The 27,472-nt window shown below is 42.7% G+C and overlaps 2 protein-coding genes and 1 long non-coding RNA gene across 7 annotated transcripts; all 3 read left to right on the top strand.

Annotated features, from left to right (window-relative positions):
- The first annotated feature begins 1,064 nt into the window (after positions 1–1,064).
- Positions 1,065–2,078, top strand: LOC121402833 (extended synaptotagmin-2-like). Its single transcript, XM_041589571.1, has 5 exons — positions 1,065–1,118; positions 1,208–1,280; positions 1,365–1,454; positions 1,572–1,627; positions 1,799–2,078. The coding sequence occupies exons 1-5, from the start codon at positions 1,072–1,074 to the stop codon at positions 1,986–1,988; spliced, it is 456 nt and encodes a 151-aa protein (XP_041445505.1). The 5' UTR covers positions 1,065–1,071; the 3' UTR covers positions 1,989–2,078.
- A 493-nt stretch (positions 2,079–2,571) lies between these two features.
- LOC121402907 lies at positions 2,572–4,354 on the top strand. 3 transcript variants are annotated; one of them, XR_005966856.1, is made up of 6 exons: positions 2,572–3,126; positions 3,220–3,268; positions 3,374–3,463; positions 3,551–3,655; positions 3,832–3,903; positions 4,053–4,354. It is a non-coding gene; the product is annotated as an uncharacterized LOC121402907 (long non-coding RNA). The 3 variants fall into 3 exon arrangements; XR_005966857.1 differs by having other exon boundaries at positions 2,572–2,947; positions 3,041–3,126; positions 3,220–3,655; XR_005966855.1 differs by having other exon boundaries at positions 2,572–3,655.
- A 2,709-nt stretch (positions 4,355–7,063) lies between these two features.
- LOC121402906 (extended synaptotagmin-1-like) lies at positions 7,064–12,876 on the top strand. 3 transcript variants are annotated; one of them, XM_041589771.1, is made up of 14 exons: positions 7,068–7,582; positions 7,672–7,744; positions 7,829–7,918; positions 8,036–8,091; positions 8,263–8,383; positions 8,521–8,682; positions 8,776–8,861; positions 8,955–9,003; positions 9,109–9,198; positions 9,286–9,390; positions 9,583–9,654; positions 9,804–9,890; positions 9,994–10,140; positions 10,430–12,876. In XM_041589771.1, exons 1-14 carry the CDS (start codon positions 7,563–7,565, stop codon positions 10,517–10,519), a joined length of 1,248 nt encoding a protein of 415 aa, XP_041445705.1. In that variant the 5' UTR covers positions 7,068–7,562; the 3' UTR covers positions 10,520–12,876. The 3 variants fall into 3 exon arrangements, with proteins under 3 accessions (XP_041445704.1, XP_041445703.1, XP_041445705.1); XM_041589769.1 differs by having other exon boundaries at positions 7,067–7,582; positions 9,109–9,390; XM_041589770.1 differs by having other exon boundaries at positions 7,064–7,582; positions 9,109–9,390; positions 9,994–10,559.
- The last annotated feature ends 14,596 nt before the right edge of the window (positions 12,877–27,472 follow it).

The following is a 27,472-nucleotide window of genomic DNA, read 5'->3' as shown; positions in this document are numbered from 1 at the left end:
CCCTGTGCGCGTCTGTAGTCGGTGGGCGAGAGAAATCGGCAATGTAGTTGTTTACCAGTTGCTTTCGAGTTGGTTTCAAGGCTAGCAGAGGAAGAAGAAGGAGCTCGCTCCCGATTGTCTTTTTCTGTATAGTGTGAAGTTGATTCAAATTTTTTCCCTTTTTTTTTTTTAAACTTTTTAACTCCTTTTTCTAATGATGTTTGAAAAACTCAAAACTGTTTTTAGACCCATTTTTGCAGATTTAATATATATCCTGTCTCTGTCGGCTTCTTTTAGGAAAACCAACGCATTAAGAATAGGATATGTTATAGTAGGAATTGCTGATATGGAAGCGTTACAGGATCTGGAAGAAAAAACCGCCGTCCCACTGAAAAGACAGAGGATGAACCGAAAGAACAAAAAAAGTCTCCAAAAACAGTAAGGCTCCCGTGTTCTCTGCTTAAAGGGGTAGACATTTCAATTGTTTGTATTGAAGAATATAATTTTATTGTTACTGTTACTTTTTATTATTTATCAATTCATGTTTAATTGCATATGCAAATGAAGATTCGCATTTGGTTCTGTCTGGCAGAAGGATTCGGCTGAATCCAAATCCTGCTGAAAAAGGCCGAATCCTGGGCCGAATCTTGATCGAATCCTGGATTCAGTGCATCCCTACTTAAAATAGACTTGGTTTATTATGGAGCAAAAATTTTAACTTTTAAATACAATAATGGAACAATGAACGTAACATGCTTCTTCCTCTCTGTTCCTGAAGGTTCCACGTGAAGACTTTGAGAAAATCGAGTTCCCTGAATGTGGTAAGTTTTACAACTTTTTCAATGGCAGATTGTTGAGGACATATGGCATCTTCTTTCCAAATACGTGGAAAAGATGATTCGAGAGAGGATTCAGCCTGACATACGCGCCAAAAGCAATTATCTTGCCTCGTTCCGTTTCATCAATATCGATTTTGGCACGAAGGTAATGATCTCTTTCTGTACTTGGGTTATTCCTCTTCTTGTAAATAGATTTCTTGTAACACCCCAATCTTTATGCTCAGCCCCCACAGGTAAAGTCTTGGAAAAACTCATGCGGATCCAGAAAAAAAAGCAAATAATGTTGGATCTCGATATCAGGTACATTTCAACCCCCCCTTTTTTCTATTTCCTTTGCCCACTCTGAAATGTCCCTTCCTTACATAATTGTCTTTTGCTCCTTTTTTCAGTTATAATGCCGACATAAAGGTGGATGCTGGTTTTACGGAAAAAACCCCCATAGCCGGCATCAAATCTATAAAGGTGAGCCTACCAGTCTTATATCGCGTACGTTAGCTGCTTCCTTTGCATTTATTATATATATAAACATTACTTTCTCTTTTGCAGCTGGAGGGAATCTTGCGGGTAATTTTGGCACCGCTGATAGAGGACTCACCCATATTTGGAGCACTGACCGTTTATTTCCCTCACCGTCCGGTAAGTTAAGATTTGGAGCTGGTTCGATGAAGGTAGAATTCATATGTAGTTAGGAAACCGTAGATATTTCTAGTTCTGTAGTCTGAACTCTTCAATGTGACTGTGCATTTATTGCAGGTATTGGAACTACAATGGACCGGATTTGCCCACCTACTGAATATTCCTGGACTTCAGTAAGTTGACTTATATGTACTCATACTCTGCCCTTCCTTTCCCAGCTATTGCTTTTGTCTTTAATCAAAAACGTTATTGCGCTTTATTCCTCTCCCAATTCCCTACCTGCTCTATCTAGCTTATTTGTACATTGGAATAACATACATATTTCCTTCTCCCATCTCCTTCAGAACGCTGTCGGAAAAAGAGCTTATGAACCAAATCGGACAGATCATCATTGCGCCGCAGCATTTCAGCCATCCCCTTGCAGCCAGATTTGATTTGGCTAAGCTGCAGTTTTTAGAACCCTGGGTAAGGCCTAGTTTGTATTTTATAGCCTTCCTGCTTCCCTGTAGAGAGTCAAAGGGGCAAATTCACTAAGATTCGTTGTTGCGCCAGTGTCCACTTCGCCGCACTTTGCCAGGCGTATTTTTGCCAGCGCTACGCAAATTCACTAAAATCCGAAGTTGCGCTCAGGGGAAGCTTAAGGTTGCGAAGATGCGCTACCGTTAATTCGCCAAGCAAAGCAAAGTTACACTAGCGATGCTTAATTTGCATACGGCGCCAAATTGAAGTTACAATGGAGGTATATGTAGCAGCACTACACAAGCCTGGGAAACCTTCAAAACAGCAAATAAAATTTTTATTTTGCCCTACACATGTGCCCACTGTATAGTTAAGGTGCCATGAGTTAGGAAATGTAGGGGGGAAGGAGGGTAGCCCCAAAAAACAATTTCAATCTTTTTCAGCCTATCACCCATAAAATAAGAAAAAACGCCAGTGTTTTTTGGGACTTAGAAAAATGTTTAACTTGTTTTGAAGCAATTCCTATCTACTCTATTGCACTTCGCCTGCTCTGAGGTGGCGAAGGAAGTCTGGGTAAAAGGTAGCGTTCAGAATAATTTGCGCGTCAGTGAATTTGCGTAGTTACGTCCGTTGTGCAAATTCGCCAGGCATAAGGGTGCGAAGTAACACTAGCGAATTTACGCCAGCGTCTGTTAGCAGATTGGCAAATTAACGAAAATGCGCTACGCTAGCGCATTCACGCTGGCGTTAGGCACTTTGTCGTTTAGTGAATTTGCCCCTTTAAAGAGTGAACGTTTAATTTTGAAAACTAAGAGAGTCTACGTTGAAGCTCTTTTCTCTTATACATTTTTGCCTTTTTCACTTTATTTTAGAATGCGATTCGTATCCGAGTCATAGAAGCCAAAAACCTTGTTGCCAAGGAAATTTTAACCAAATCGTTGAACCCTTATGTTGTGATATGCGGAGGAGGAACAACAGCAAAGACAAGGGTGATACACAAGAACTTGAATCCAAAGTGGAATGAGACCTTTGAGGTATCGCATCACATACCCAGATATTTATCTGTACAGTAAATTCAGTAGATTGCATCTTAGATATTATAACCACATTTCTCGTTTTATCCTTAGATATTATATTCTGACCTCCCAGATTAGGAGATAGAATTTAATCTCATCTCTGACAAAGGTGTTAAGATAAACCAGCAATTGGGCAGGTGAGTATGTCCATATGTGACCCTATAATAACAATAAGCAGCTGTAGAATCTGTAGATACAGTTTCTAACTATTTTTCATTTCCCATATCTAGTTGCAGAATTAGAATTAAAGAGGTGCCAGAGAGAGGATTCATAGACAAGGTAAGTGTAGCCAGTCATGTTGATATATAATGATAATAATAGTAATACTAATAATACAAAGCTTTCTGAGGCATCTGACTATGTTTTTTTACTTTACTATTTTAGTGGATAGATTTGGAGAACGTAAAGTCTGGCCAGCTTCATATCAAGGTGACACGTCTCAGGCTACTTTCAGACCCAACCCAACTGGAAGAGGTAAAGTCTCTGTTCCTTTATGCTGGCTGCCGTGGAGATACGTTGTAATGTTTTGTTGGTGCATCAAATTTTTTTTTGTTTTTCCAGGTGCTGAAAATAAACGAACAATCTTGGCCAAAAAGAGATAATGAGATTGCTTCAGCCGTTCTGTACACCTATATTGAAAAAGGAAGGGGTCTGCCTGTTCTACAAGTGAGTCAGAGTCCCTCTAACTGCCATTCCTGTCCCTACTGCCTGTTATTGAGGTCCTTTTTAATCTCGAGTATTTAAGATATAATAGGTGTAAAATATCTCCCAACACCAAGTTGAAAGTTTCCCTTTTTCCCATTATACACCATTATTGAACGACATCTTTTCTTGTCCAACAGATGAAGAAGGACAATCTGAAAGCGTTAGCTGTCGTGCAGGTTGGCGTTGAAGACAATGTAAAGAAGTTTGGAGTAAGTATTAGAATAACTGTCCAAATATGTGTTACTTATGGAGGAAGGGGAGGCGCTGATTGGCACTTCCTTGTACCCTGTGAAAATATCTGTTTCATTAAATGGCCGTGCCAGATTCCATTCTGAATACATCTTATTTCTATTTACAGAGCAGAATAAATAACGGAGAAGCAGAGTGGAAAAAGAGGTTCCAGTTATTGATAAGGAACCCACTTAATGAGGAACTGAAGCTTAAGGTGAGTACAAATGGGCTTTTCTTGCGGCTGCTGTTGTACCCATGTAGGGTGCTGTGTTGTGTTTGTTTGCTTTCTGACCCACTTATGACCGGTATTTTCACAGGTTCACAATGAACACAATAAGCCCATCGGAAGTATTACCGTGCGCCTATCTCGCCTTCTGGCTGCTTCGGAAATTACCTTGCAGGACTGGCTGCCCCTGGAATCAACTGAACAGAATAGTGAAATCCGTGTGAAATTACAATTGAGGGTAAGTGGTATACACTCTATTGTGTTAATATCATCTGTGCTAGAATATTTTCAGCTTTAAAAGACACTGGCATAAACAGTAACAGGGGGGAGGCAGGCCCGGGTGCAGACTGCAGCCTCCATCCGGAATCGTTTTTTTCAACGTTTTTTCGCCGGCACAAACTGCAGGCGGGCTCACAGAGCGGGCCCTGCTAGAATTGCACCCACTGCTCCCCCGGTAGTTCAGTCACTGGCCATTAAAGAAATTGTCTCATATGTATATTGATCCAGTGTTATGTGTTTTCCCCTTAGATTTTGACCCCTGATGTTGGAGCTCCATCGCCTCAAGGAAAGACCAAGGCTCAATTTTGCAAACCACGGACCAAAGTCAAGAAGCACTGATCGTTCTTAGCCAGAAGTCATTCTTTCTGAGAATTTCACCACCAACATTAGCTCCTCTTGGGGAATGTTATACGGGTCACGCAATTATTGCACTGAGAGTAAGGGTGTCCGTTTAGTAAGGGTATATATTGTAGTCAGGTTGTTTTGTTCCCACCCCTGGAAGGTCCCACCAGAAATCCCCGGAGGAAAGTCTGGGTTAGAGGAGGAACTTAGAAGACTAGGTTTCATCTCCTACATGAATAATTAATTCAACTACCCTGATGTAGCCTCTCTTCACCCTTTGGCATCAGTTTAAGCTGTGAGCCATGCAAGTACTTTTGGGGCAGAGGAGAAGGAAGAGGACATCAAAGATGTCCATAAAGCAAGCCAACATTGAACTTTTGTATTACAAATAGAAGATATTTTGTTCTTGTAACATTTAAATGCCCATGAATGTCAACTGGAATGTCAACAGGCTCCCACCAGTCTGTATAGGACGAACGAGGAAGAGGAGGACTTAACATAAACATCAATGCTGCTACCTAAGCCCACAACTTACCCTCTATGTGTCAGTACCTTCTAGGTTGGACCCTCATGGTCCCTGACCTTTGGCCTGACTTCTCATGATGGAACATCTACTGTCTGTCTTGCTTATCCGTTATTAAGATCAAAGCTAACTCGCAGGTCTCCTTCCCATGGTTGGACAAATTTCAAATCCTTTTTTAGGAGTTAAATGGAACATATGGTCATACAGGATCTAGTATTCAAGGCAAATTAGCTTTTAAGAGACTTAGTGCAGTATTGTATTTGAAGAAATCTAAATATTTCCTCTTGGGGAATGTTATACTGGTCACACAACTGTTGCACTGAGAGTAAGGGTGTCCGTTTAGTAAGGGAATATACTGTAGTCAGGTTGTTTTGTTTTCACCACTGGAAGGTCCCACCAGAAATCACTGGAGGAAAGTCTGGGTTAGACAAAAAACAGCTGGTTTAGATGGAGAAACAAACTTATAAGGCCAAATCTGTGCCGTATCTTGAGAGGATTTGGCAGAAATCCCTAGAGGAAAGTCTGGGTTAGACAAACCCTGAAAGAATGTGACAATATTGGGTGTGCCCTTATTTATAGAGGGAAGCGTTTAGAACATAAGGGGGGATGAAGCCCGTTTAGGGATGAAATGGGGTTATGCAAGGCCCCTTTCCCCGTAAGGTGCAGCCCTTTTAGCCTCCCCCACCCCATTCCCAGCTAGCCCCCAGGTAAGAACAATGGAAAGGGGGAAAAAAGTGGGCGGGTTGGGGGTGGAAACAGAGGAGGAGCATTGAGCAGGGCAGGGGTTTTAAGAGGATGTGGTTTGTGAAGAGTTCATACGTATTTGTTTTTTGTTTCCCACCCTCCCTCTCTAGGTAAGACGGATCCAGTCGAGAAAAAGGTGCTCCAGGGTTGTTACGACCGATCGCCTGGATGGGGTCAGGCAGACTTTCATGTGGGGCCACACAAGCGGGGGGTTTCAGGCCGGATGCTTCCTCTATAGTTACGCCCAGTGGCATAACTACCGGGGGAGCAGGGGGTGCGATTGTACCAGGACCCGCACCCCCGCAGGGCCCCCCCGGCAGATCGCGCCCTGCTGCAGCCGACTGTAGTCGGCTGGTGCCGAAGAGAAAATCGGCAGATGTAGTTGTTTACCAGTTGCTTTCGAGTCATTTCGAGGCTAGCAGAGGAAGAAGAAGGAGCTTCCTCCCGATTTCTTTTTCTGTATAGTGTGAAATTGATTCAAATTTTTTTCCCTTTTTTTTTTTTTAACTTCTTTTTCTAATGATGTTTGAAAAACTCCAAACTTTTTTTAGACCCATTTTTGCAGATTTAATATATATCCTGTCCCTGTCGGCTTCTTTTTAGGAAACCAACGCATTAAAATAGGATATGTTATAGTAGGAATTCTGATATGGAAGCGTTACAGGATCTGGAAGAAAAACCGCCGTCCCACTGAAAAGACAGAGGATGAACCGAAAGAACAAAAAAAGTCTCCAAAAACAGTAAGGCTCCCGTGTTCTCTGCTTAAAGGGGTAGACATTTCAATTGTTTGTATTGAAGAATATAATTTTATTGTTACTGTTCCTTTTTATTATTTATCAATTCATGTTTAATTTGCATTTGCAAATTAAGATTCGCATTTGGTTCTGCCCGGCAGAAGGATTCGGCTGAATCCAAATCCTGCTGAAAAAGGCCGAACCCGGGCCGAATCCCGATCGAATCCTGGATTCAGTGCATCCCTACTTAAAATAGACTTGGTTTATTATGGAGCAAAAATGTAAACTTTTAAATACAATAATGGAACATGAACCGTAACACGCTTCTTCCTCTCTGTTCCTGCAGGTTCCACATGAAGACTTTGAGAAAATCGAGTCCCTGAATGTGGTAAGTTTTATATATATTTATTTACACTTTATTCTTTGTCACTGGATGATTGTACATGGGAAATTTGGGCATGCATGGGTATGTATGTGTCTAAATCTCTAACCTCTGCCTTTTCAATTTTTTTCAATGGCAGATTGTTGAGAACATATGGCATCTTCTTTCCAAATACGTGGAAACGATGATTCGAGAGAGGATTCAGCCTGACATACGCGCCAAAAGCAATTATCTTGCCTCGTTCCGTTTCATCAATATCGATTTTGGCACGAAGGTAATGATCTCTTTCTGTACTTGGGTTATTCCTCTTCTTGTAAATAGATTTCTTGTAACACCCCAATCTTTATGCTCAGCCCCCACAGATAAAGTCTTGGAAAACTCATGCGGATCCAGAAAAAAAGCAAATAATGTTGGATCTCGATATCAGGTACATTTCAACCCCATCTTTTTTCTATTTCCTTTGCCCACTCTGAAATGTCCCTTCCTTACATAATTGTCTTTTGCTCCTTTTTTCAGTTATAATGCCGACATAAAGGTGGATGCTGGTTTTACGGAAAAAACCCCCATAGCCGGCATCAAATCTATAAAGGTGAGCCTACCAGTCTTATATCGCGTACGTTAGCTGCTTCCTTTGCATTTATTACATATATAAACATTACTTTCTCTTTTGCAGCTGGAGGGAATCTTGCGGGTAATTTTGGCACCGCTGATGGAGGACTCACCCATATTTGGAGCACTGACCGTTTATTTCCCTCATCGTCCGGTAAGTTAAGATTTGGAGCTGGTAAGATGAAGGTAGAATTCATTTGTAGTTAGGAAACCGTAGATATTTCTAGTTCTGTAGTTTGAACTCTTCAATGTGACTGTGCATTTATTGCAGGTATTGGAACTACAATGGACCGGATTTGCCCACCTACTGAATATTCCTGGACTTCAGTAAGTTGACTTATATGTATTCATACTCTGCCCTTCCTTTCCCAGCTATTGCTTTTGTCTTTAATCAAAAACGTTATTGCGCTTTATTCCTCTCCCAATTCTCTACCTGCTCTATCTAGCTTATTTGTACATTGGAATAACATACATATTTCCTTCTCCCGTCTCCTTCAGAACGCTGTCGGAAAGAGAGCTTGTGAACCAAATCGGACAGATCATCGTTGCGCCGCAGCATTTCAGCCATCCCCTTGCAGCCAGATTTGATTTGGCTAAGCTGCAGTTTTTAGAACCCTGGGTAAGGCCTAGTTTGTATTTTATAGCCTTCCTGCTTCCCTGTAGAGAGTCAAAGAGTGAAAGTTTAATTTTGAAAACTAAGAGAGTCTACGTTGAAGCTCTTTTCTCTTATACATTACCTTTTTCACTTTATTTTAGAATGCGCTTCGTATCCGAGTCATAGAAGCCAAAAACCTTGTTGCCAAGGAAATTTTAACCAAATCGTCGAACCCTTATGTTGTGATATGCGGAGGAGGAACAACAGCAAAGACAAGGGTGATACACAAGAACTTGAATCCAAAGTGGAATGAGACCTTTGAGGTATCGCATCACATACCCAGATATTTATCTGTACAGTAAATTCAGTAGATTGCATCTTAGATATTATAACCACATTTCTCGTTTTATCCTTAGATATTATATTCTGACCTCCCAGACCAGGAGATAGAATTTAATCTCATGTCTGACAAAGGCGTTAAGATAAACCAGCAATTGGGCAGGTGAGTATGTCCATATGTGACCCTATAATAACAATAAGCAGCTGTAGAATCTGTAGATACAGTTTCTAACTATTTTTCCTTTCCCATATCTAGTTGCAGAATTAGAATTAAAGAGGTGCCAGAGAGAGGATTCATAGACAAGGTAAGTGTAGCCAGTCATGTTGATATATAATGATAATAATAGTAATACTAATAATACAAAGCTTTCTGAGGCATCTGACTATGTTTTTTTACTTTACTATTTTAGTGGATAGATTTGGAGAACGTAAAGTCTGGCCAGCTTCATATCAAGGTGACACGTCTCAGGCTACTTTCAGACCCAACCCAACTGGAAGAGGTAAAGTCTCTGTTCCTTTACGCTGGCTGCCGTGGAAATACGTTGGAATGTTTTGTTGGTGCATCAAATTTTTTTTTGGTTTTCCAGGTGCTGAAAGTAAACGAACAATCTCGGCCAAAAAGAGATAATGAGATTGCTTCAGCCGTTCTGTACACCTATATTGAAAAAGGAAGGGGTCTGCCTGTTCTACAAGTGAGTCAGATTAAAAGTCCCTCTAACTGCCATTCCTGTCCCTACTGCCTGTTATTATCTTAATTTGAGGTCCTTTTTAATCTCGAGTATTTAAGATATAATAGGTGTAAAATATCTCCCAACACCAAGTTGAAAGTTTCCCTTTTTCCCATTATACACCATTATTGATCGACATCTTTTCTTGTCCAACAGATGAAGAAGGACAATCTGAAAGCGTTAGCTGTCGTGCAGGTTGGCGTTGAAGACAATGTAAAGAAGTTTGGAGTAAGTATTAGAATAACTGTCCAAATATGTGTTACTTATGGAGGAAGGGGAGGCGCTGATTGACACTTCCTTGTACCCTGTGAAAATATCTGTTTCATTAAATGGCCGTGCCAGATTCCATTCTGAATACATCTTATTTCTATTAACAGAGCAGAATAAATAACGGAGAAGCAGAGTGGAAAAAGAGGTTCCAGTTCTTGATAAGGAACCCACTTAATGAGGAACTGAAGCTTAAGGTGAGTACAAATGGGCTTTTCTTACGGCTGCTGTTGTACCCATGTAGGGTGCTGTGTTGTGTTTCTTTGCTTTCTGACCCACTTATGACCGGTATTTTCACAGGTTCACAATGAACACAATAAGCCCATCGGAAGTATTACCGTGCGCCTATCTCGCCTTCTGGCTGCTTCGGAAATGACCTTGCAGGACTGGCTGCCCCTGGAATCAACTGAACAGAATAGTGAAATCCGGGTGAAATTACAATTGAGGGTAAGTGGCATACACTCTATTGTGTTAATATCATCTGTGCTAGAATATTTTCAGCTTTAAAAGACACTGGCATAAACAGTAACAGGGGGAGGCAGGCCCGGGTACAGACTGTAGCCCCCATCAGGAAGCGTTTTTTTCCAACGTTTTTTCGCCGGCACAAACTGCAGGCGGCTCACAGAGCGGGCCCTGCTAGAATTGCACCCACTACTCCCCCGGTAGTTCAGTCAATGGCCATTAAAGAAATGGTCTCATGTGTATATTGATCCAGTGTTATGTGTTTTCCCCTTAGATTTTGACCCCTGATGTTGGAGCTCCATCGCCCCAAGGAAAGACCAAGGCTCAATATATCAAACCACGGACCAAAGTCAAGAAGCACTGAGCGTTCATTTTACAATCATTAGGTGACTGGCCAGTCTACCAACTCATAGACACAATCCACACAATCTATTTGATGAATTAGAGCCAACAGAAATTCCAAATAAAGAATTTATTCCTGATTCAAATGATATTGTTTACCCGTTATTAAGATCAAAGCTAACGCGCAGGTCTCCCTCCCACGGTTGGACAAATCTCAAGTCCTTTATAGGAGTTAAATGGAACATACAGGATCTAGGAGGCACATTAGCTCATAAGTGGTTGGACGTGGAAAAGTTTCATAGTGACTTAATGCAGTGTTGTATTTGAAGGAATCTAAATATTTCCTCTTGGGGAATGTTATACTGGTCACGCAATTGTTGCACTGAGAGTAAGGGTGTCCGTTTAGGAAGGGTAAATATTGTAGTCAGGTTGTTTTGTTCCCACCACTGGAAGGTCCCACCAGAAATCCCCGGAGGAAAGTCTGGGTTAGACCAAAAAACAGCTGGTTTAGATGGAGAAACAAACTTATAAGGCCAAATCTGTGCTGTATCTTGAGAGAATGTGACAATATTTGGGTGTGTCCTTAATTGTATAGCGAATCGTTTAGACCATAATACATTTTGAACATGCCCACTGTCCAGGGAATCCTGGCTTCGGCACCTCTGTGCCACGGTATGAGTTGACTAAGTTGGGCTTCTATATGGTAATAGTGAAGGTTTTAGGCTTCCCTTCTATTGCTCCTGGAAGTAGTAGAAGAGTTAAATCTGATTCTTTTGTTATCCCACAAAAATGTATTGAAAACTTTTAGTAAATATTCTATGCCTTCTGGAGGAGTAACAACTTTCATGGTGTGGAGATGCGTACGGACATCTAAGATGTCTATGAAGAAAGTAAACTCTGCTGAGGCTCTGAGATGGAGGATGAAGAAGGAGGAATGGGAGGATTTAATACCAACACAGAACTTTTGAAAAGAAGGTAGCATGCGGTAAGGTAACTCATGATCTGCCCACAATCTGAGGAGGAGGAACTTAGAAGACTAGATTTTATCTCCTACATGAATAATTCATTCAACTACCCTGATGTAGCTTCTCGTCACCCTTTGGCATCAGTTTAAGCTGTGAGCCATGCAAGTACTTTTGGGGCAGAGGAGAAGGATGCGGACATCAAAGATGCCCATGAAGCAAGAAATTCCAAGTGGAAAGTCTGGGTTAGACAAACCCTGAGAGAATGTGACAATATTGGGTGTGCCCTTATTTATAGAGGGAAGCGTTTAGAACATAAGGGGGGATGAAGCCCGTTTAGGGATGAAATGGAGTTATGCAAGGCCCCCTTCCACGTAAGGTGCAGCCCTTTTAGCCTCCCCCACCCCATTCCCAGCTAGCCCCCAGGTAAGAACAATGGAAAGGGGGAAAAAAGTGTGCGGGTTGGGGGTGGAAACAGAGGAGGAGCGTTGAGCAGGGCAGGGGTTTTAAGAGGATGTGGTTTGTGAAGAGTTCATACGTATTTGTTTTTTGTTTCCCATTCTCCCTCTCTAGGTAAGACGGATCCAGTCGAGAAAAAGGTGCTCCAGGGTTGTTACGACCGATCGCCTGGATGGGGTCAGGAAGGAATTTTTCTCATAGCACTTAATTGGCTGAAAAGTGCTAGAGTTTTCGCCTTCCTTTGGAGTACCATTATCTGTGTTGGTCAACAGATTTGCTAGGGTCAGCTGCGGCTAGGCATCAGTGCAGCTCTAGGTCTACGAATTGGTTACAGTGCAAGCCTACCTTGAGTGAGTCACAAGTGTGCATCAGACTGGGACTGCACGGTCTTCTCTGATGCATGCAAGTGACTGGGCTAGTGCCTTTTATGCACATTCAGGGAGCAGGGGGTGGGCAAAAAGGCGGTCACTGAGTGCGCCCGGCCCTGTGATCTCTACTTCATGTTTGGAAAATTTTTGGGCATTGAGCCCACGTTTTTTTGAGTTGCACATTTTTTGGGCAGGGAGCCCACGATTGGAGAATAAGAGCCGCATCTGGGGTCAGGGTGTACCTTAACTTTGATTCTTTACGTGTAAAATAAAGCCTGTGCCCTCCACTGATTTTGCCATAATATGTCTCTGTGTTTTAATTGAATGGTAAAGGCACAACTTGGGGGATAGGGGGTTCCTTGGCCTATACATTTCGAACATGCCCACAAGAAGGCCAGTGTTTTTATGGACTTTCCTTGTGTACACTACATCCCAAGATAGTACAGTGGGTCACCTTACAGATTTAGGGTCTATGGCCCTGTTCAATGGTCAGCTCTATGGTTTATGGACATAGATATATGGATGTCAGTGTGAGCATTATGTTCAAGCTGTTTGTAGACGCTCCCTATGTCTGTATTGGTTTATTCCAGACCCCCAAAAAACAGGCAATTTAACTAGTGTGTGTGGGTTGATAGGGCCCTTCGACTGAAAGCTCCACTGTAACGATATGAATAATGACAAAACTTTACCAAGCACTGTGTACACACACATATATATATATATATATATATATATATACACATGGGCGTCCGCAGAAAATTTTCCAGGGGGGGGGGGCAAGTAATTTAGTTTAGGGTAGCATCCCCCAACAGACAAATATATATATATATATAGAATGACCACTATAATAAAGGGGGAATGAATTTATGGAATGTAATTGCTTAGGTGCCCCAGTGTGGAAGTGGTTGGGATAGTTTATTGGCAGATTTGGAAGTAGATGGAGTGTACTACTAATGTGAGGCAGGGTCTTGACATGAAGGGGCCAGGGATGGGGGACCTCGTGAATCAGGAAGGAGCAGGCTGAGATCAGGTTGGGGAGAGAAAAGGGCAGGTCCTCACCTATTTCTTTTTCATCGCTCAGCTCCCGCGCATTCGACTCGTCCTCACAAAGCACCCTGCCGAGTGGCGACGTGACGTCGCGTTGCGTCGGCGACGTCACATCGCGGCGGCGACGTCACATCGCGGCGGCGTCCGTGACGTCAATCAGAGTCAGCCCTGAGACTGGGGGAGGCAGTTGGGAAGCGCTGGCTGTGGGTAAAATTAAGCGTGCAGAGTGATTTGTGTGGACAGTCCCAGGGGGGCAGGGCTGGTCTTACCAACTGCGGGGCCCAATTGGAGCAACTTTGGTGGGGCCCCCCAAATTTAAAGAGCCAGTAACATTTTCTAGTAGACTTGGGGGCACATTTACTTAGCTCGAGTGAAGGAATAGAAGAAAAAATACTTCGAATTTCGAACGTTTTTTTGGGCTACTTCGACCTTCGATTCAAACGATTCGAACTTAAAATCGTTCCACTATTCGACCATTCGATAGTCGAAGTACTGTCTTTTTAAAATATTTCTCATTGTTTTCTGGCAATGTGAAAACTTATTCAGATGACAGCTTACTTTTAGAGTTAGAAAGGTATCAAAAATAAACTGTATGCAAAACAACACTGAGCATAATCCATTTCTCAAAAGAGCAAACAGATTTTTTTTATACTCAGTTTTGAAATCTGACATGGGGCTAGACATTGTCAATTTCCCAGCTGCCCCAAGTCATAATAATAATAGATAATAGTCAGTTAGCCGCAGCTCTTAAAGTTCCTGCCCTGAAAAACTTGACCTATACAGAGTCAGCCTATGGGGTTTCTGTCTGCTTCTACACATATTTGTCTTGTTCCCTATAAATTATTAAACTGCAATTTATTATTTGGCCGAGTATGCAGAAATGGAACTAAAGCCCTACAGACCTGGGTGAGACCATATTAACCAGGCCGTAACCCCTTTATTACCCAGCATCCTCCTTACAGATATTGCAATTTACTGAATTCTTTATCAGTCCTATAGTCCTCCTGCCAGGGTCCATGGGGTAACAGTGGCACCCCTAGTCCCCCCAAGTAGTTCTCCACTGTAGGATAGGAATTTAAATACCAATATGTCTGCAAAGGTCTTCCTTCATCTAGGGATCATAGTATAAGTCTAAAGCCACCTTTTCGCATCTTTAAGTGAACTTTTAGTATGATGTAGAGAGTGATATTCTCTGACAATTTGCAATTGGTTTTCATTTTTTATTATTTGCAATTTTTGAGTCATTTAGCTTTTTATTCAGCAGCTCTCCAGTTTATAATCTGGTTGCTAGGGTCCAAATTACCCTAGCAACCATGCACTGATTTGAATAAGAGACTGGAATATGACTCCCAGCATCAAATGGCACCGTGACTCCCAGAATCAAACGACATGGTGACTCCCAATGGCACAGTGACTCCCAGCTTCAAGTGGCACAGTGACTCCCAATGGCACAGTGACTCCCAGCTTAAAGTAGCACTGTGACACCCAATGGCACAGTGGCTTCCAGCATCAAATGGCACAGTGACTCCCAGAATGCACATAGGGCCCCGCATGTACATAGGGCATGTACATAAGTCGAAGGATTTACCGCAAATGCTACGATCGAACGATCGAAGGAAAAATCGTTCGATCGAACGATTAAATCCTTCGAATTGAACGATTCGAAGGATTTTAATCGATCGATCGAACGATTTTTCTTCGATCAGAAAAAGGTTAGAAAACTTATAGGGAAGGTCCCCATAGGCTAACATTGTAGCTCGGTAGGTTTAAAGTGGCGAAGTAGGTAGTCGAAGTTTTTTTTAAAGAGACAGTACTTCGACTATCGAATAGTCTAACGATTTTTAATTCGAATCGAAGTCGTAGTCGAAGTAGCTTATTCGATGGTCGAAGTACTCAAAAAAAACTTCGAAATTCTACGTTTTTTTACTTTGAATCCTTCACTCGAGCTTAGTAAATGTGCCCCGAAGTCTACTAGAAAATCAATGTAAATGTAAACATTAAATAAACCCAACAGGCTGGTTTGGTTTCCAATAAGGATTAATTATATCTTAGTTGGGATAAAGTACAAGGGACTGTTTTATTATCACAGAGAAAAAGCAAATTGTTCTTTAAAAATTGGATTATTTGCATAAAATGAAGTCTATGGGAGAGGGCCTTTCCATAATTCAGAGCTTTCTGGAGAACGGGTTTCCAGATAACGAATCCCCTACTTGTATGATGTAGAGAGTAATATTCGGAGACAATTGGTTTTCATTTTTTATTATTTGTGGTTTTTGAGTGATTTCGCGTTTTATTCAGCAGCTCTCCAGTTCGCAATTTCAGCAATCTGGTTGCTAGGGTCCAAAATAAACTAGCAACCATGCATTGATTTGAATTAGAGGCTGGAATATGAATAGGAGAGGCCTGAATAGACAGAGGAGTAATAAAAAGTAGCAGAAATAATAAATGTGTAGCTTTACAGAGCATTTGTTTTTTAGATGGGGTCAGCGACCCCTGTTTGAAAACTTGAAAGAGCCCCTGTAAAAGTAAGCACGCATGGCGGAGGTAAAGGGGGGGGGGGAGAGCAGACAGGCCATGGGGACATTTGGATTAGCAGCCCCAGCAGGCCTTGCACACCCCAGTCTGAACCTGGTATTGTACACTAGTGATGGCCGAATTTGTCCCGTTTCCCTTCACCAAAAAAAATCGCTACAAACTTTGCAAAATCGAAATATTTCCTCTTGGGGAATGTTATACTGGTCACACAACTGTTGCACTGAGAGTAAGGGTGTCCATTTAGTAAAGGAATATACTGTAGTCAGGTTGTTTTTTTTTCACCACTGGAAGGTCCCACCAGAAATCACTGGAGGAAAGTCTGGGTTAGACAAAAAAACAGCTGGTTTAGATGGAGAAACAAACTTATAAGGCCAAATCTTGAGAGAATTTGACAGAAATCCCTAGAGGAAAGTCTGGGTTTGACAAACCCTGAGAGAATGTGACAATATTGGGTGTGCCCTTATTTATAGAGGGAAGTGTTTAGAACATAAGGGGGGGATGAAGCCCATTTAGGGATGAAATGGGGTTATGCAAGGCCCCCTTCCCCGTAAGGTGCAGCCCTTTTAGCCTCCTCCACCCCATTCCCAGTTAGCCCCCAGGTAAGAACAATGGAAAGGGGGAAAAAAAGTGGGTGGGTTGAGGGTGGAAACAGAGGAGGAGCGTTGAGCAGGGCAGGGGTTTTAAGAGGATGTGGTTTGTGAAGAGTTCATACGTATTTGTTTTTTGTTTCCCACCCTCCCTCTCTAGGTAAGACGGATCCAGTCGAGAAAAAGGTGCCCCAGGGTTGTTACGACCGATCGCCTGGATGGGGTCAGGAAGGAATTTTTCTCATAGCACTTAATTGGCTGAAAAGTGCTAGAGTTTTCGCCTTCCTCTGGAGTACCATTATCTGTGTTGGTCAACAGGGTCAGGGTCAGCTGCGGCTAGGCATCAGTGCAGCTCTAGGTCTACTTCATGTTTGGAAATTTTTTGGGCATTGATCCCATGTTTTTTTGAGTTGCACATTGTTTGGGCAGGGAGCCCATGTTTGGAGAATAAGAGCCGCAACTGGGGTCAGGGTGTACCTTAACTTTGATTCTTTAAGTGTAAAATAAAGCCTGTGACCTCCACCGATTTTGCCATAATATGTCTCTGTGTTTTAATGGAATGGTAAAGGCACAACTTGGGGGATAGGGGGTTCCTTGGCCTATACATTTCGAACATGCCCACAAGAAGGCCAGTGTTTTTATGGACTTTCCTTGTGTACACTACATCCCAAGATAGTACAGTGGGTCACCTTACAGATTTAGGGTCTATGGCCTTGTTCAATGGTCAGCTCTATGGTTTATGGACATAGATATATTGATGTCAGTGTGAGCATTATGTTCAAGCTGTTTGTAGACGTTCCCTGTGTCTGTATTGGTTTATTCCAGACCCCCAAAAAACAGTTTAACTAGTGTGTGTTGATAGGGGCCTTCGACTGAAAGTCTGCACAGTAATGTAGATACTAATTTGACAAGCAGAGTCAGAACAGGAATCCATTTCTTTGAATCAATTAACTTTTACTAAGAGTTAACACAGCAACATATAACAGCACACTGTAAAATGGTGGCTTAGTCTTTCTAACACTCTCAGCACAGGAACAGGACGAACAGAACATGTGACCAGATCTGATCTGTCCTACTTTTCTGTGGTGTGGGCAGAAATGACGGGTCTGCAAAAAGGAAAAAAATAATAATAAAAAGGAGCGCTGGGGGAGGGAAACCTGTAGCCCCTTAATATGCGCTGGATGAGAGGAGGTTAATGAGACATAGATGCGATTCTGGTGCAGAGAAGGGAAAATGGCCGCTGTTGGTTTATCAGGTTTATCCAAGGAAAAGAGCCACGCCAAAAACATCCTTTAGCCCAACCCTTTTTGGGTGTAACACTGTGTACAAAGTATTTCGATGAAATTTGATGGGGCTTCAACCACAATTTGAGCAATTTTACTGAATGCAAATTACAGATATTCCACTCACAAACTTCTCTCAAAAACTGCACAAGCTACACACAACTTCCTGCTTCCTACTTCCTGCTAAAATATTTCTCTCCTTTTTATAAGGTAGAGACTCATTAATTCCAGCTCCAGTAAAGTACTGCCCCTGTTATTGTCCTTATCTGTTGTGTCTCAGAGAATTGTGGGAGGCACATACCTACCCCCCAGACTCTTTTCAGTCACTTGTCTCTGTCCTTGAATAAAAGGCACCTATCTAGTGCTTCCAATCCCTATTTCTGTAGGGAAATGAGAGAGAGCAGACAGTAACCCTTCCAACACTTTCCTCTTGTCTCTATATATTAGGTAGCGGAAGGAGGGTGGTTTGGGCATGTTGTGCCCAGTGACTTTCTTTGGGTCACTTTTCCTGAAGTTTAACTTTGGCGGTTTGGCCCAAGGAAATGATTCCCTGTGGGAAGTCTGTATCAGGAATTGGGTATTGCCTTTTGTAGGAACATGGTTTCAAGGCGGTAGAATGAAGAGATTTCGGATAGTACAGTTGTATCACAGGGTGATCAGGGACTATTTTGCTGTTTCTCTCGCTTTGAGAGACTGTGTGTGTGACATCCTTCAGGAAAGCCTTCGCTATCTTAATGGCAAGAGACTCCCCCCTAAGTTCTTTGACAACTGTTGGCTTTCACTCCAAGGGAAACTCTATGTCTGGGGCAACTTAAATTATCTTAGTATTGGCAGCAAAAATTGCCCCTGGGAGTGTGAAGAGGAAGAGACCCAGGATCACTTTCTGGTCAGTTGCCCTGTGACTAGAGACGTGTATGGTCAGTTAGCTGCAGCTCTTAACTGAATTGTTCAGTGTAAAAATAAAAACTGGGTAAATAGATAGGCTGTGCAAAATAAAAAATGTTTCTAATATAGCTAGTTAGGCACAAATGTAATGTATAAAGGCTGGAGTGATTTGATGTATAACATGTCAGTCAGGACACTACTCTCTACTACTACTCTCTTGGTTTACACTGACTGGTTACCCTGGCTACCAGGCAGTAACCAATCAGAGACTTGAGGGGGGGGCCACATGGGTCATAACTGTTGCTTTTGAATGTGAGCTGAATGCTTAGGATCAATTGCAAACTCACTGAACAGAAATGTACCATGTTGCCCCCCTTCAAGTCGTGTTCTGGCTGTTTTATTAGACATCTGTTCACTCTGTTTGTATTGGTATTGGTATTGGTATTGTCTCCCACACTCTGATACTGCTCTCCTTTTATCCTCAGGGTGATGGCAGAGATATTGCCCAGCACAATGTACGAGCAGAGATATGTCCTGGAAATGATTTATTTTGTTCTCCATGCATTTCTGGAAGGGTGGGGGAGTTTAGTTATTGTTTTTGTGTTGGGGTGGTACAAAGGCCATATGGACAAAAACAAGACTTTGCAAGTTTGGCCTTGTGAATTGGTGGTTTGGACTATTGCCTATGGACAGAGGGATGGACTCTGGGGGCAGGAGGGTGAATGGGTGGGGTTGTTGGTTTTCTGATATGTTAACGTTTTGAATTAATGTAAGTGCATTTTTATAATAAAAATCCCTATATATTAAGTACATCCCTATTTCTATCATGTACGAGAATTTGAATGACAAAAGTTACATAATGCCCATCAGCGTTCCATGTCCTGTATAATTTGGCCAGCTGTTAACCCTCCAGATGCTGAGTCTCCACCAATCTCCGCATCCTCACAAAGCCCCCTGAACTTGCTTTAAAATGTCATTTTCAAAAGACTCTTTAACAAGGAGTCTATATGTTCTCTCCTTGTCTGTATGGGTTTCCCAGTTTCCTCCCACCTTCCAAAAGAATACAGGCAGGTTAATTCCTGATAAAACCACGCCACTGTTATAAAGGCCTTCGTTTGCAAGCTCTACTGGGTTATCCACATTATCACGAGAATATGTCAATGTCGCTTTAAATCCTACCGCCGATCACTAATCCCGTGCCAAAATATTCTCAGAACTCAGGTCAGATTAAGAAGTTATTCTTATTGTTTCTTATTGAACGATTTTTCTTCGATCAGAAAAAGCTTAGAAAACTTATGGGGAAGGTCCCCATAGGCTAACATTGTAACTCGGTAGGTTTAAAGTGGTTAAGTAGGTAGTCAAATTTTTTTTTAAAGAGACAGTACTTCGACTATCGAATAGTCGAACGATTTTTAGTTCGAATCGAAGTCCTAGTCGAAGTAGCCTATTCGATGGTCGAAGTACCCAAAAAAAAACTTCGAAATTCGAAGTTTTTTTACTTTGAATCCTTCACTCGAGCTTAGTAAATGTGGCCCGAAGTCTACTAGAAAATCAATATAAATGTAAACATTAAATAAACCCAACAGGCTGGTTTGGTTTCCAATAAGGATTAATTATATCTTAGTTGGGATAAAGTACAAGGGACTGTTTTATTATCACAGAGAAAAAGCAAATTGTTCTTTAAAAATTGGATTATTTGGATAAAATGAAGTCTATGGGAGAGGGCCTTATCATAATTCAGAGCTTTCTGGAGAACGGGTTTCCAGATAACGAATCCCCTACCTGTATGATGTAGAGAGTAATATTCGGAGACAATTGGTTTTCATTTTTTATTATTTGTGGTTTTTGAGTGATTTCGCGTTTTTTTCAGCAGCTCTCCAGTTCGCAATTTCAGCAATCTGGTTGCTAGGGTCCAAAATAAACTAGCAACCATGCACTGATTTGAATTAGAGGCTGGAATATGAATAGGAGAGGCCTGAATAGACAGAGGAGTAATAAAAAGTAGCAGTAATAATAAATGTGTAGCTTTACAGAGCATTTGTTTTTTAGATGGGGTCAGCGACCCCTGTTTGAAAACTTGAAAGAGTCCCTGTAAAAGTAAGCACGCATGGCGGAGGGGAAGGGGTGGTGAGCAGACAGGCCATGGGGACATTTGGATTAGCAGCCCCAGTAGGCCCTGCACACCCCAGTCTGAACCTGGTATTGTACACTAGTGATGGCCGAATTTGTCCCGTTTCCCTTCACCAAAAAAAATCGCTACAAAATTTGCAAAATCGAAATATTTCCTCTTGGGGAATGTTATACTGGTCACACAACTGTTGCACTGAGAGTAAGGGTGTCCATTTAGTAAAGGAATATACTGTAGTCAGGTTGTTTTGTTTTCACCACTGGAAGGTCCCACCAGAAATCACTGGAGGAAAGTCTGGGTTAGACAAAAAAACAGCTGGTTTAGATGGAGAAACAAACTTATAAGGCCAAATCTTGAGAGAATTTGACAGAAATCCCTAGAGGAAAGTCTGGGTTAGACAAACCCTGAGAGAATGTGACAATATTGGGTGTGCCCTTATTTATAGAGGGAAGCGTTTAGAACATAAGGGGGGATGAAGCCCGTTTAGGGATGAAATGGGGTTATGCAAGGCCCCCTTCCCTGTAAGGTGCAGCCCTTTTAGCCTCCCCCACCCCATTCCCAGCTAGCCCCCAGGTAAGAACAATGGAAAGGGGGAAAAAAGTGGGCGGGTTGGGGGTGGAAACAGAGGAGGAGCGTTGAGCAGGGCAGGGGTTTTAAGAGGATGTGGTTTGTGAAGAGTTCATACGTATTGGTTTTTTGTTTCCCACCCTCCCTCTCTAGGTAAGACGGATCCAGTCGAGAAAAAGGTGCTCCAGGGTTGTTACGACCGATCGCCTGGATGGGGTCAGGAAGGAATTTTTCTCATAGCACTTAATTGGCTGAAAAGTGCTAGAGTTTTCGCCTTCCTCTGGAGTACCATTATCTGTGTTGGTCAACAGATTTGCTAGGGTCAGCTGCGGCTAGGCATCAGTGCAGCTCTAGGTCTACGAATTGGTTACAGTGCAGGCCTACCTTGAGTGAGTCACAAGTGTGCATCAGACTGGGACTGCACGGTCTTCTCTGATGCATGCAAGTGACTGGGCTAGTGCCTTTTATGCACATTGAGGGAGCAGCAGGTGGGCAAAAAGGCGGTCACTGAGTGCGCCCGGCCCTGTGATCTCTACTTCATGTTTGGAAATTTTTTGGGCATTGAGCCCATGTTTTTTTGAGTTGCACATTTTTTGGGCAGGGAGCCCACGTTTGGAGAATAATAGCCGCATCTGGGGTTCAGGGTGTACCTTAACTTTGATTCTTTAAAGGGGAAGAAAACCTAGTCGGCGAAAAAACCCCACCCCCCCTCCCGTTTGTTGCCCACCCTCCCTCCTCCCCCCTGGCCTATCCGTCCCGCTGGGCAAATGCCCCTAACTTGTTACTTACCCTTCTGCGCAGGTCCAGTCCAGGGAGTTCACAGACGACATCTTCTTCCACGCGATCTTCTTCCTGCTTTGAACGGTGCATGCGCAGTAGGATCATTTCGCCGGTACGATCTACTGCGCATGCGCGTGACTTTTGGCGCATGCGCAGTAGATCCGTACCGGCGAAATGATCCTACTGCGCATGCGCCAAAACGCCGTTCACTGCAGGAAGATCGTGTGGAAGAAGATGTCGTCTGTGAACTCCCTGGACTGGACCTGCACAGAAGGGTAAGTAACAAGTTAGGGGCATTTGCCCAGGGTGACGGGCAACGTTTTTGCACCAACTAGGTTTCCTTCCCCTTTAAGTGTTAAATAAAGCCTGTGACCTCCGGGGGGCGGAGCCGGGATGTGAACGGGGGTAGACGTGTGTAGCTGCAGCTCCCGTGTTTTTCACTGATCCTGAACAACTACCTGCTGCTGTCTCTCGACACAAAGATTCTACGTGTTAGCTATATCATCTACCGGTGGAAAATGCCTCCTAAAAGCAATTTGAAACCCAAGGCTGACGGCGTACAGAAGTTTTTCGCCAAGGCACATGCACAAGATGGCGATGGGCCTTGGATATGGGCGCCAGTACTGCGTCATGCAATACGGCTTTATTAGCGGAGACTGAAGGATTCCCTGAACAGGTACCGGAGCCTTCCCTTCAATCCTTAATGCTAGCAATCACTGAATCCAAAGCATCGCTATCGGCTAAGCTCACTGACACGGCGACTACAGTCACATCTAAAATAGAAGAGATCCGTGTGGACCTCTCGTTGATCCGCCAAGATATGCAGAAATTACGCGAACGCACCGGAGAAACTGAACGCCGCATAGGTGAGCTGGAGGATGGCGTCAACCCTCTTCAAAGACAGGTACAGCGGCTTCAACAGGACCACAAATTGCTGTTAGCGCATGTCGACGACTTGGAAAACAGACAGCGCAGATCCAATCTTCGCCTTATAGGCCTTCCTGAAGGAAGCGAAGGGACTCATATGGAAAGTTTCCTAGAGGGATGGCTTAAAGATAAATTAGGCCCTAATTTATTTTCTCCACAATTTGCGATAGAAAGGGCCCACAGGGTCCCGGCACGCAGGCCTCCCCCTGGCGCTCCTCCAAGAGCAGTTGTACTTAAAATGCTAAACTTTAAGGACAGGGATGCGGCACTTCGAGAGGCCAGAATCAAAGGAGAAATCACTCAAGGTAACGCTAAAGTTTCACTGTATCCGGATTTTTCGACTATTGTCCAGAAAAAGCGTAGCTTCTTTATTGAAGTGCGGCGAATACTGCGGGAGCATAAAATACAATATGCAATGCTGTTCCCTGCGAAACTACGCATCACCACAGGGGACTCCTCCATCTTCTTCGACCAGCCAGACGAGGTATCAAAATGGATCGAGACGCATCTGCATGCTGCCCCGAGCCTTCAATCTCCTCGCCGAGAGAACGCAAATCCTTAAGGATCTCCTAATGTCAATATAATGGAAGCACCTGTTTCCTGCTACGAGGGAGGCCAGTTCCTCATACCAAGTGCTTGGTTGCATTATCGCTATTTTCAAGTACCATCAGAGATAAACTACCTAAAGTCATTTGGCCTTATAATTCAACGAGGGGATTTGGTACCGATGCCGGAAACTTTGTGTTCTGTCTCCTAAATTTTACCCCGGATCACCAGCAGACAACTTAGCGGGAAGCTATGGCTACTAATCGAGAAAGTTACAAACTCTCTTTTCCTCCATCATTGCTAAAGTTTGGGGTACAGGCTCGGCTATGTTTAAATTTGAGCAGGGGTGGGTGTGGGCAAAGTTGGGTCCAAGGGATTTTTGTTTGTGTACTAAATTTTTTTTTCAGTACGTTAAAAAAGTTACTGATGACAAGCTATGTCTTATAAGCAAGTTGTTTTACATTAATACATATCTATGGTCCAATGTCTAATGTGTCTGTGTGCTCCTGGAACATCAGGGGCCTTAATTCTAGGTTCAAGCGTGCACAGTTATTCAACTATCTCAAAACATACTCCCCTTCACTATTATTTCTGCAAGAAACCCACCTTACCGGGCAAAAAATCCTCGCATTAAAAAAGGCTTGGGTGGCTCATCACTACCATGCCACATTTTCTACGCATGCCAGAGGGGTGGCCATATTGGTGAGAAAAAACTTACTTTTTGAACTGCTAAATATTAAGATAGACACTTTTGGCAGATATATCCTTATGCACTGTAAGATCAACTCTAGTCCATTGGTTTTGGGTAATGTATATCTTCCTCCTCCCATGTCTATGGATACGCTCCAATCTATATTTAATAAAGTACTGGAGTTTCCCCCAGCCCCTTTCTGCTTGATTGGAGATTTTAATTCTCCCCTTTACCCTAACATAGATAAACTATCCTCCACGGTGCTGACCCCGACCCCTCTAGCTGTCTGGGCTCAGAACTTGGCTCTGACAGAGGTGTGGCGCTGGAAACACCCACACACAAAACAGTTTTCTTGTCACTCCACAACGCACCAAACCCTCTCCAGGATAGATTTGGCTCTGGTCTCAAATGACTTTCTCCCCCTGGTTACAGATGCGGCTTATCTCCCTAGGGCCTTTTCTGATCATGCCCCACTTCTGTTAAACCTACAAATACAAAAATATCCGGTGGATAAACTATGGCGTCTCAGCCCTATATGGTTAAAAAATCCGGAGGTCCAAGAGTCTATTACCCAGGAATATAGTGAATACTGGGCAAACAATGTAGATACGTCCACCCCAAACATGTGTTGGGAGGCCTCGAAAGCAGTAGCTCGGGGCTCCCTGATAGCTGCAATTAATAGAGCTAGGAGAAACACTAAACAGATGATTCGAACTGCTGAAAGTGAGCTTCGGGAAGCAGAATCGGAGTTTACTAACAACCCTGATGAGGACACTCATAGTAACATGTGTAAAGCACAAAGGGCGTTAGAGTTAGTCCGGACAGCATTGACGGAAAAAAAACTGTTATATGCTTCTCAACGGCTTTTTGACCAGGGGGAAAAAAGTGGGAAAACACTTGCCTATCTAGCTAAGACATCCAATGCCAGTACTGGGATCCCTAGCATTAATAAAGCGGATGGTACTGCTACTACCTCCCCTGGTGAGATAATTAAAGTGTTTACAGATTATTATGCCAATTTATACCAATCCCAGTTATCAGTTCCACAAGAATCCATTAGCTCATACTTAAGTAAATTTCCCATTCCACATCTGGACAACCACCAAAGGCTATTCCTTGATAATGATATTACCCTACAGGAAATAGCTGAGGCCCTTCACTCTCTTCCAAGTAATAAAACTCCGGGAGTGGATGGTCTCCCCTCTGAATGGTATAAAACCACAGCCATAGAGGTAGTTCCCAAACTATTGCAGATGTATAATGCAGCCAGGGTGGATCAGAAACTCCCGCCTTCGCTGTATTCGGCACTAATAGTATTAATACATAAACATGGTAAAAATCCAGAATTCTGCGACTCATATCGGCCCATCTCACTCATCAACACAGATGCCAAAATATTGGCGAAAATTCTGGCTAACCGTTTAATCAAGGTCATAAACACTGTTATTCACCCAGATCAGTCTGGGTTCATGCCTAACAAATCGACCTCCATAAATTTAAGACGGGTATATACTAACCTTCAGATGACTCATGATAATCCTGGCTCACGAATTATGGTATCCCTTGACTCGGCTAAAGCTTTCGATACAATAGAATGGCCCTTTTTGTGGGAAGTGCTTGGGGTATTCGGATTTGGACCTAAATTTATTTCGTGGATTAAATTACTCTATGCAGCTCCAGTTGCTCAGGTCAGAGTGGGGATAATGTCCATTATCCCCACTATTATTCGCATTAGCGATAGAACCTTTGGCCATAATAATTAGGCAAGCTGATAATATAGAAGGTCTCCGCTATAAGACCTGTGAAGAACGTATTGCATTATATGCAGACGACGTTTTATTGTTTCTAGCAGACCCAGGCCCCTCTCTCCAAAATGCTCTATATCTTATACAAGAATTTGGAACGTACTCAGGCCTAAAAGTCAATTGGGAGAAATCATCTATTTTACCGATTGACTTTATTCCTCAAGATCTTCGTACTTCAAATATTGATTTACAGTGGTCTGACCAAATTAAATATCTGGGAATTAATATTATGGTTAATGAGAACAAATTTGTAGATGATAATTTAAATCCACTAATACAAAAATTTACTACAACAGCAATGTCCTGGAAAAACCTCCCCTTAACTCTTTGGGGAAAGATCAACTTATTCAAGATGATTTTCCTCCCTAAATTCTTATACCTCTTCCGGAATTCCCCTATGAGATTACCTAGACTATACTTTGATAAGATCAATAGTGTTTTGATTTCTTTCATTTGGGCTGATAAGAAACCCAGAATCTCATGGAAATCCCTAACAGCGGCAACATCAAATGGTGGGTTGGGCCTTCCAAATCTGTGGTTCTACTATTTAGCTGCACAAATGTCTCACTTACATGGCTGGTTTGTACCTAACCCAGATGATCCCAATATGTTGTTCCACTCTCTTATATTGGGCTCAATTGAATCCCTAGATCACTGCCCCAAAAGGAAGCTGAGAGACTCTAATGTAATACCACCTGTGTTGAGGGCCCCATATGAGGCATGGCAAACTACTCTTCGTACAAAGAGGCTCCAACCTCCCTTGCTAACGCCCCATACACCTATATGGGGTAACTCCCATTTACCTCATTTCCGACATTTATTAGACTTCATTTACTGGCCTAAAATGAACATTAAAACCCTGGGTGATCTACTATATCAGGGATCCTTCCCTTCCCTTTTACAATTGCAGGAGTCTATTACAACTGGGCGGGTAAATGTCTTCAGATATATGCAATTACAACATGCCTTTAGGGCTCAATTTGGCTCAGGGCAGATTGAATATCACTGTTTTGAGTTTGAAGGTATACTTCGAGCGGAAGACTCTCGGAAGCTAGTTACTAAACTGTACAAAGCTCTGCAAAACTTGGGAATTTCCCCGTTTGCACTTGCCCGTCGCAAATGGCAGGAACTTCTGCCAGATCTGACAGATGATAGCTGGGAGGAAGCTACAAAGGCTAATTATAGCTTTCTTATATCAACTAGAGATCGGCTTATTAATTTTAAGGTCCTCCATCTCTACTATTATTCACCAGTTAGACTGCACAAGATCTTTCCAGAGAAGTCCTCAGCCTGTCCCAGGTGTCAATATCCAACAGCAGACTTCTTGCATGTTATGTGGTCATGTCCGCATATAGTCAAGTTTTGGCGGAAAATTGTTAAATGTCTCAGTGATACTTTGGAACTG

Source organism: Xenopus laevis, chromosome 4L (assembly GCF_017654675.1).
Source record: "Xenopus laevis strain J_2021 chromosome 4L, Xenopus_laevis_v10.1, whole genome shotgun sequence".
NCBI lineage: Eukaryota > Metazoa > Chordata > Amphibia > Anura > Pipidae > Xenopus > Xenopus laevis.
This window is presented reverse-complemented; position numbering and strand designations above follow the sequence as displayed.

Excerpts from the sequence above, each read along its gene's own strand:
- LOC121402833 (XM_041589571.1), top strand. The coding sequence starts at position 1,072 with ATGCGGATCCAGAAAAAAAAGCAAATAATGTTGGATCTCGATATCAG. Across the intron at positions 1,119-1,207 it reads ATGTTGGATCTCGATATCAG|TTATAATGCCGACATAAAGG; the intron begins GTACATTTCAAC and ends TCCTTTTTTCAG. Across the intron at positions 1,281-1,364 it reads CCGGCATCAAATCTATAAAG|CTGGAGGGAATCTTGCGGGT; the intron begins GTGAGCCTACCA and ends TCTCTTTTGCAG.
- LOC121402906 (XM_041589769.1), top strand. The coding sequence starts at position 7,563 with ATGTTGGATCTCGATATCAG. Across the intron at positions 9,655-9,803 it reads ACAATGTAAAGAAGTTTGGA|AGCAGAATAAATAACGGAGA; the intron begins GTAAGTATTAGA and ends TTCTATTAACAG. Across the intron at positions 10,141-10,429 it reads GGGTGAAATTACAATTGAGG|ATTTTGACCCCTGATGTTGG; the intron begins GTAAGTGGCATA and ends TTTTCCCCTTAG.